This window comes from Diaphorina citri, unplaced genomic scaffold (genome assembly GCF_000475195.1).
Source record: "Diaphorina citri unplaced genomic scaffold, Diaci psyllid genome assembly version 1.1 scaffold2084, whole genome shotgun sequence".
NCBI classification, from domain to species: domain Eukaryota; kingdom Metazoa; phylum Arthropoda; class Insecta; order Hemiptera; family Psyllidae; genus Diaphorina; species Diaphorina citri.
In genome coordinates this window covers 31,424-41,349 of record NW_007379509.1, presented here as the reverse complement: position 1 = coordinate 41,349, position 9,926 = coordinate 31,424, and the positions used below count along the sequence as shown (strand labels likewise).

Genomic DNA, 9,926 nt, shown 5'->3' with positions numbered 1-9,926 from the left:
CGCGGTATTCGCGTTTTGTTCGCGGTATTCGCGTTTTGTTCGCGGTATCCGCGGTTTGTTCGCGATATTCGCAGTTATGGGTTCGATCTCAGGCAAACGCAGATTTCTTTCAGCTCTTTTTTTTACCGCAAATAATTGATGAAACCAAAATTTTCGCCTGCGGCCGGTCCTAAAAATTTTAGTTTCTATAGATTGTATAGCTCACAATTTTTGCTTGCGGCGCTGTTCCTCATTCTTTTCGTGTTAACCTTCATCCCCCAGGATGTGTGAATGTGTAGACCGAAAAATTATTAAAAATGCGGCGCAGTTATTTCATATGCAAATGGAGGACTTAAGCCCTTACCCTAGTGGGATGAAAAAAGATTGGAGAATTAATGTTGAACAGGCTTGGGAACATTACTTGAAGAAAAAAAATCTGTTGTGACGCAGTGGGAAGAGGGTGGAAAATCTTGAAAAAGGAGACTGGAAATTTGGAAAAAATGGACTGGAAAACCGAGAAAAGTCAGGGAATTTTATTTTTCCATTTTGGTAGACACCCTGATTAAGAATTTTGGTATAGCTGGGGGACTTTAAACAGCCTTCCCTTGTTAAAGAAATAGCAAAGGTTGTGTGCGAAGGGCATCCACTTGTAAAAATTTTGTAGCCAAAACCAAATGTCAGCCCAAAGCAATCACCCTAGCTAGGGCAGACTGAGAGGCTGACGAAAAACGCCGACCCCGTCTGAACACGGGCAAAGGCGATTGAGAAGAAGGTAGGTCTTTACACTACTTAAGTTAACATTTTTTTTCCCCTTCTATTTAGTAGGTTTTCTATCTAATGCAAATCAGAGTTGAGTTTAATCCAGAATTGAAGCCAACTCCGACTTCGTAAAACGCGATCTTATTGTTACAAAAAAAAAGTCGAAAATTACCAAGATTTGACCCATAATAAATTCACCCCCAACACAACAGCCACCCCGACATCCAACACCGCTAGTCTAAGAGCTACCCTACACTTTGTTCATAACGAGACTGCTACTACTAGTTGTGGGGATGAGACGTCCCCTAGTGGCAATCAGCGAACTATACAATATCAGCTGATAGCCAACCCGAGCCAGGGTGACAAACAGAACACAATCCATTACCAGCCCACCAACCTGCAGCTTGTACCCACTTCCATCATCGTGTCTAGTGCACAGACCAAGACTGAGCTCACCAAGACCAACTCCCTGCTCCATTTCATATCAACCACCTCCCAACCAACCATCCGCATCCTCTCCCGACCTTCCACTATAACAGCTACCCCGCCCCCTGACGGCACCCCGCCTAAACCTTCCCCCAGCCCCCTGTCCGCCATATCAGACCAGCATATCCGGGTTCTGACCCCGTCGGAAATCATGAGCACTTTGCCCACCTCCCTGGGGCAAGAGAGTTTCGAGTCCAGTGCGGTGAGAATCTCCCTCTCAGAAAACTTTCTCTATCGGAACGAACATTTGTTGCGTGTGTAGAACTCTTTTGAATAGATCTCCATTTATTTATTGAAAATTTTTAATTCGGAATGATCTCTCTATTTTATTTCTATTCGTACCTACCCAGAAATTTTATTTTACTTTTGATTTTTGCATTGCCATTTATTATATTGGAAATTTACTTCTCTTTTTCGTTGTTGGCTCCCTCCGTAGATTTTTTGGTTATAAATAAGAAAAAAAAACGGCAATATTTAAATGATAATGTTCACTCAAACTATCAATTTTATTTCTATTCGTACCTACCCAGAAATTTTATTTTACTTTTGATTTTTGCATTGCCATTTATTATATTGGAAATTTACTTCTCTCTTTCGTTGTTGGCTCCCTCCGTAGATTTTTTGGTTATAAATAAGAAAAAAACGGCAATATTTAAATGATAATGTTCACTCAAACTATCGAACGTTAATCCAAGACAAAATCGTCTCGGAATATTTAAAAGCCTTTGGGAAAAAATCCATTATTTCAATCATTGAGGTATAGCGTTAAATTTTTTTGCCCAGAACTGTTGTCGAACCCCTGACCTCCCCGCATGTGACTCTGCTAGGTGACTGCTAGGTTGAACTTGACGTTTCAACCACGGCTTATCCCGTAAACGTGACGTAGATCTTTGAACATAGTTGTGTTTTACCACCCTTTGTTGTACTTCCCATTAGTTTGAATTAGTTTGTTTTTTCCCCTTAGTTATTGATGTTTTCCTCTTTAATTGTATTCCTAAATGTATCCTCAAGGGATTTTATTTAATCCCATCAAGGGATTTTATTTAATCCCAAAGTTCCCTCTATTTTTATTTACCTCCAAATTTCCCTCTAATTGTTTATTTTACACACATATTTCCTCTCTACTGTAATTATTTCATCCCATATTTGTCCTCTGATTATTTGATTCCTCTGTTTTCCTCTTTAATTGTATTCCTAAATGTATCCTCAAGGGATTTTATTTAATCCCATCAAGGGATTTTATTTAATCCCAAAGTTCCTTCTATTTTTATTTACCTCCAAATTTCCCTCTAATTGTTGATTTACACACATATTTCCTCTCTACTGTAATTATTTCATCCCATATTTGTCCTCTAATTATTTGATTCCTATTTTACCCTCCACTACATTTTGTCTTTCTTTGTTCCTTGGTACTTTTTCCTTGATTAGTTATTTCCTTACTCCTTGATTAGTTATTTTTATTCTTAGATTAATTATCCCTCTTCCTTGATTAGTTATTTCCTTACGACTTGATTAGTTATTTCCCTTTTTCTTGATTGATTTTCCTTATTCCTTCACTAGTGAATCCCTCATTGATTGATTGATTGATTGATTGATTGATTATGCCCTTATTCCTTGATTTTTAATTATTTCTTTATTCCTTGACTAATTCGTTATTCCGTGATAATTTTTTTCTTATTCCTTGATTGATTTTTCCCTTATTTTTTGATTAGTTATTTCCTTACGCCTTGATTAGTTATTTCCTTATTTCTTGATTGATTTTCCTTATTCCTTCAGTAGTCAATTCCTCATTCTTTGATTAATTATTTCCTTATTTCTTCAGCAGTTGTTTCCTTTTTCCTTGATTTTCAATTATTTCTTTATTCCTTGACTAACTATTGCTTTATTCCGTGATAAATTGTTTCCTTATTCCTTGATTAATTATCCCTATTCCTTGTTCCCTTATTTTTTGATTAGTTATTTCCTTACGCCTTGATTAGTTATTTCCTTATTTCTTGATTGATTTTCCTTATTCCTTCAGTAGTTAATTCCTCATTCTTTGATTAATTATTTCCTTATTTCTTCAGCAGTTGTTTCCTTATTCCTTGATTTTCAATTATTTCTTTATTCCTTGACTAACTATTGCTTTATTCCATGATAAATTGTTTCCTTATTCCTTGATTAATTATATCCTTTATTCCTTAATTGATTATCTCCTTATTCCTTGATTAATTATCCCTATTCCTTGTATCTATAATTATTTTCTTATTCCGTCACTAGTCATCCCCTTATTTCTTGATTGATTTTCCTCATTCTTTCACTAGTTATTTTCTTATTCCTTGGTTAGTTATTTCCTTATTCCTTGAGTAGTCATTTCCTTATTCCGTGATAAATTGTTTCCTTATTCCTTGATTAGTCATTTTCCTAATCCTTGATTAGTTATATCCTTGTTCTTCGATTCCTTGATTAATAAATTATTTCCTTATTCCGTCACTAGTTATTAATTTCCTTATGTCTTTCTTGATTAATTTTCCTCATTCCTCCACTAGTTTCTTATTTTGTTTCACTAGTTATTTTCTTATTCCTTGGTTAGTTATTTCCTTATTCCTTGAGTAGTCATTTCCTTATTCCGTGATAAATTGTTTCCTTTTTCCTTGATTAGTCATTTTCCTAATCCTTGATTAGTTATTTCCTTGTTCTTCGATTTCTTGATTAATAAATTATTTCCTTATTCCGTCACTAGTTATTAATTTCCTCATGTCTTGATTGATTTTCCTCATTCCTCCACTAGTTTCTTATTTTGTTTCTTGATTGATTTTTTCCTTCATTTTTCCCTTTTCCTGTAGTTAATGTGTGTGCAGTGTGTATATTTTTTTACATCTTGTCCTGTGTTTCAATTAGATGTTGTTCTTGTTCGTTTGATTTTCTTTCCAGATATTTGTTACTTGACTAGTTTTTTTTTGCTAAATGTTGTTGTCCCATCCCACCTTTTCCTATCCAGAATCCTGAAAAACCTTTCACAAACCAATCCACATTGACCCATACATATGTACATATTTACACTGACTGTTATCACACATACAAATACTTTATGTAGATGGCACTGCCAATGTAGGAATAAAGTTCCTTTTTTGCCAGCAGTTTTTGATCATTTTCTTTGATCATCACATGATTACACTAGCTTCCAGGCTGGCACACAGCCTTTGAATGTTGTTGTCCCATCCCACCTTTTCCTATCCAGAATCCTGAAAAACCTTTCACAAACCAATCCACATTGACCCATACATATGTACAATGTACATGTACATATTACACTGACTGTTATCACACATACAAATACTTTATGTAGATGGCACTGCCAATGTAGGAATAAAGTTCCTTCTTTGCCAGCAGTTTTTGATCATTTTCTTCGATCTTCACATGATTACACTAGCTTCCAGGCTGACACACGGCCTAAATTGCCTGGTACACAACTTTCTTGCTGGTACATAGCTTTTTGGCTGGTACACAGGACACACCGGGGACAAAAAAATTCCGTTGGTCCTCATTTTTCCTGCTCTATGACTTTGAAACATCACCCAAGTAAGCGCAACTGATCTATTATTACTTTCCTTATCCTGTGCGTTTCAGGTTTGTCTCGAATACAAAGGCCGTCTGAAACAAACACATTGAACACATTTTTCACGCATTTGATGTAACACCTGTTTGCATAACATGTTGATAACACCTAGTTCACTAACAACTAACACATTTCTAACTTCTCTCTGTAATCTGTCTCGTAGCATTATCTGAAACAAACACATTGAACACATTTTTCACGCATTTGATGTAACACCTGTTCGCATAACATGTTGATAACACCTAGTTCACTAACATCTAACACATTTCTAACTTCTGTCTGTAATCTGTCTCGTAGCATTAACAATTTTAGCACGTTGGTGGTCCCACTTGAATTCTTCCAATAACCTTTAATTATTTTCTTTCTTTTTATCGATACCTATTACCTATCCAACTAAACATTTTCCCTCTTTCTAAATCTAAAAGAAAAAAAAATCTTATCCCTAAAGGGAATTTAGCTAGAAATCGAGTGCTTTTTGTGTACCTACTCTCTTCATTGATCCCACGGACCATCAGTCTGCACCGTCCACTCTCCACATCTGACAAATTGGTTGTGTAGAAGTGCTCACAGTGTGTAGAAGTGCCTCACAGTGTGTAGAAGTGCTCACGGTGTGTAGAAGTGCTCACAGCGTGTAGAAGTGCTCACAGTGTGTAGAAGTGCTTACAGTGTGTAGAAGTGTTCACAGTGTGTAGAAGTGCTCACAGTGTGTAGAAGTGTTCACAGTGTGTAGAAGTGCTCACAGCGTGTAGAAGTGCTCACAGTGTGTAGAAGTGCTCACAGTGTGTAGAAGTGCTCACAGTGTGTAGAAGTGTGGGTAAAAATTATAAATAAATGGTCGATTCCTACGTAAAAAGTTGTGAAAAATCCAAATCTGAGGTCAAAACTCCGAAAAAGTAACTTTAAAAGGTCGAAAATTCAATTTTTAATTGCCGTTCTAATGAAAAAGTTCAAAGAGTTGTGACGTCAGATTTCACGTCAAAATGCGCAGAAACGCTTGCGCACAAACAAACGAAGCGGGAGTCATGAATTATGACGTCATCGCCTACGGGAGCGTATGCCGTGACGTCAAAGTTCACGATTCACGGATATATTTTAGATCGATTTATCTCGGTATCTAGAAGTCGTAGAAGAAAAAGAAAAATGCCGTTGGTCCTCATTTTTCCTGCTCTATGACTTTGAAACATCACCCAAGTAAGCGCAACTGTTCCATTCTTTGTGGTAAAGCAGAGAGCTTCTCCACAACTTTTGTGGGTATCACAGCATGACTACGTGCCTCCTTTATTTAATAATTCTCATTTACTCGGGTCATCATTTTATACTGGTACCTAATGTCACTGTTACTTGTTTCCAGTTATTATTATTATTATCAGCATTACCAAGGGCCTCCTTTGGCCAGTCTAGTTATCTTGGAACGTACCGTGCCTGCTTTGTAAGCGCTAGGTCGCGGGTTCGATCACGCCCCAAGGACAGACTTAATCCGAAAGGGATATGTTCCGTTCTCGGAACGGCTGGCTTTCTCCCATTCTGTCCTCTTTCGATTCCGCGACGATAAGATGTCCGTAGTTACAGTTCCCTCTATCAAACTTCTTCTTCTTTTCAACTAATCCCAATGGATTACTAACGTTAAGCAAAGTTGTGCGTGGCTAGATCCAGAAGGGTGACCGTTCTTATACTGATGTTAAGCAAAGGTGTGCATGGCTGCATGGTTAATATTCAGATGGGTGACCATTTTTATACTGATGTTAAGCAAAGGTGTACATGGTTAATATTCAGATGGGTGACCATTTTTATACTGATGTTAAGCAAAGTTGTGCGTGGTTAATATTCAGATTCAGATGGGTGACCATTTTTATACTGATGTTAAGCAAAGTTGTGCATGGTTAATATTCAGATGGGTGACCATTTTTATACTGATGTTAAACAAAGTTGTGTATGGTTAATATTTAGATGGGTGACCGTTTTCCTTTCTTCTTCCACAGGACTCCTCAGTGCAATCTCTTCAACGATCTCCTGTCCAACAGAGGATAGTGTCTCCCTCAGCCTCTGGTGGCCCAACCGGTGTTGGCGGGCCGCCAGCTCAATTCTCGCCGCAATATGGCGGCCCCGGCGCCCCCAATGGTGCGCCGATGGGGCCGCGCGGGCCTCAGTTTACGCAGACCCGGGTTCGATTGGATCCTGGTACGCCGGACGATATGAATCGACAGCTGAGAGATCTTCTGCAGAGGCAGGAAGGTAAGTAGCTTTTATTTAACACTAATGGTTGACCCGTCCTTTGTACGGGATCAGTGCAGCGTAAGAGGCATGACTTTGAAGCGCTGCCATTTTGAATCAGGATAGAATGTGATAATTTCAAGTAGCCTATGTCACCCTCAGTACTCTTCTTAACAACTACGAAATATTTAATTAAAATTGGACAAACACGGGTCTATTAGCCTAACAGACAGGCAATTTTTTTTTAATCTGATCAATCATCAAATACTTACTTATACATATGTACTTATCCTTTTATACAGGCCATGAAGGTCCAAATCATAAAATAGATAAATAAATACATGTACAAATCAATCTGCCGCCCTCACAATTAATTAACACCCAAAATTTCACCCTATTTCAGGTCGTTTCAAGAAGCTAGACCTACCCGGGTCCAATGTCTCTCCTAGCGATCAGCAATCAGCCAGTCAGCCCCAGTTGATTCAGCAGAGGATATGGCCGCCCCAGCAACAGCCTCAGGGCCCCGGCCCCGCCCAGTCGGGGCCCCCGGGGCCTGACGACCCTCAGGGCCCGACATTCCGACAACCCCTCCCTCCTAGTCAAGTCAGAACGCAGGGCCCCCTGCCTCTCATGCAGCAACAGTCAGGCCCTCAACCCAGGCTACATCAGTCAGGTGAGAACCTAAGAAGTCAACATTATTTCGTGATTCAACGAACGAAAGGAATTTTTCAGCTCAGAAACCGACATCTATCCCCTAAAATATACGAGACCTTGTTTAGACTGCTTTGTGGTAAAGAGGATTTCTTGTCCTATTCGGTTAGGATTAATTAAATAAGGTATAATCTGTTCGTGCCTCTTTGCTATTACCTAAGAAGTCAACATTATTTCGTGATTCAACGAACGAAAGGAATTTTTCAGCTCAGAAACCGACATCTATCCCCTAAAATATACGAAACCTTGTTTAGACTGCTTTGGTAAAGAGGATGTCTTGTCCTATTCGATTAGGATTAATTAAATAAGGTATAATCTATAATCTGTTCGTGCCTCTTTGCTATTTGTGCCTCTTTGCTCTCATTTTCCTTCCTTTCAGACAACATTGAAGGTGGTTTGACGCCCGATTATTATATATTTAAGTTTAAAGTCCTGATATTGTTCCTTTGGACATGTTTGTTTAGCTTAGCAAGTTAGCACTCGTTTGGGACACTTGGTCCATAATGTATTGACCTTTGATGCATAATGTATTAAATAATAATAATAGACTCTTGAGTGGAAGGCAACCACTAGGCGAGGTAAACGCCTTAGGCGTTCTCTACCACCTAACCCCGAGAGCTCCATTATTATGTGGTCAAATTCTCAAATAAATGAGGATAAAATTCCATACCTCGGCTGGGATCGAACCCAAGCCCTCCTGATTACCAGGCGAGCGTCTTGACCACTACGCAACCGAGGCAGGTTAAATGACTATTTTGTTTTGGAAAAAATGGACTGGAAAACCGAGAAAAGTCAGGGAATTTTATTTTTCCATTTTGGTAGACACCCTGATTAAGAATTTTGGTATGGCTGGGGGACTTTAAACAGCCTTCCCTTGTTAAAGAAATAGCTAAGGTTGTGTGCGAAGGGCATCCACTTGTAAAAATTTTGTAGCCAAAACCAAATGTCAGCCCAAAGCAATCACCCTAGTTAGGGCATACTGAGAGGCTGATGAAAAACGCCGACCCCGTCTGAACACGGGCAAAGGCGATTAAGAAGAAGATAGGTCTTTACACTAAGTTGACATTTTTTTTCCTTCTATTTAGTAGGTATTTCTATTTAATGTTTTTCCCATCGATTTTGATCCCACGGACCATCAGTCTGCACCGTCCACTCTCCACATCTGACAAATTGGTTGTGTAGAAGTGCTCACAGTGTGTAGAAGTGTTCACAGTGTGTAGAAGTGCTCACAGTGTGTAGAAGTGCTCACAGTGTGTAGAAGTGCTCACAGTGTGTAGAAGTGCTCACAGTGTTTAGAAGTGCTCACAGTGTGTAGAAGTGCTCACAGTGTGTAGAAGTGCTCACAGTGTTTAGAAGTGCTCACAGTGTATAGAAGTGCTCACAGTGTGTAGAAGTGCTCACAGTGTGTAGAAGTGCAATTATTACTTTCCTTATCCTGTGCGTTTCAGGTTTGTCTCGAATTCAAAGGCCAGACGGAAGCATCGCGCAATTCTCACCCCAAGATCCAAACACTCCCTCTCATCTTACCAGTCAACTGCAAGTTGCTACTTCCCCACAAGTAAGTTTTACATTTAGATTTAAGTTGGGTATTTGTCAAATAAGTCCTATCTTTAGGTACCATCTCATTCACATTTCACTCACTGATCGCTCTATCTCCTGAACCACAACACCTAGAAAGCTGAAATTTAGGAATATTCCTTTTATGGTCTAGGTGTGCAATAAGATAGGATTTTGCGAAAATCTAAGCCGATCCTGAGATATGATCAATTTTTGATCGCTAAAATCTCCCTCATCGAATGAGCGAGAAGATAATACTTTTCCCAATTAGGTGGATCAACACGAAAACACCAGAAAGTAACCCGTTGACATATTTCGGGATATGACTGCAAATTTGCTGTCGATGGTGGGAATCGAACCCCAGATCGTCAAATCAGATTGTTTGTTTATTTATGATTATATAAAGTTTTTTTTTTTTTTGCGTGCTACCTAACCCTCCGATTTTCGTTTTACACAGATGGGCGCGGACTTCAACATCCTCGAGTACGCAGATCCAGAGCTCGCCTCCACCTCGTCTAAAGGCGACATTATTATATTTTGCATGCTACCTAACCCTCTCATTTTTCGTTTCCAGCGGAGATGGGCGCGGACTTCAACATCCTTGAGTACGCAGATCCAGAGCTCG

The 9,926-nt window shown here is 39.1% G+C and overlaps 1 protein-coding gene across 1 annotated transcript in view; it reads left to right on the top strand.

Annotated features, from left to right (window-relative positions):
* The first annotated feature begins 6,792 nt into the window (after nucleotides 1-6,792).
* Nucleotides 6,793-9,926, top strand: part of LOC103518128 (adenylate cyclase, terminal-differentiation specific-like) — a 12,152-nt gene continuing 9,018 nt past the window's right edge. The window contains exons 1-2 of the mRNA XM_026830008.1: nucleotides 6,793-7,054; nucleotides 7,437-7,706. Coding sequence (XP_026685809.1) covers nucleotides 6,949-7,054; nucleotides 7,437-7,706 — 376 coding nt within the window. The 5' untranslated portion in view covers nucleotides 6,793-6,948. The remainder of the gene's footprint in view (nucleotides 7,055-7,436; nucleotides 7,707-9,926) is intronic.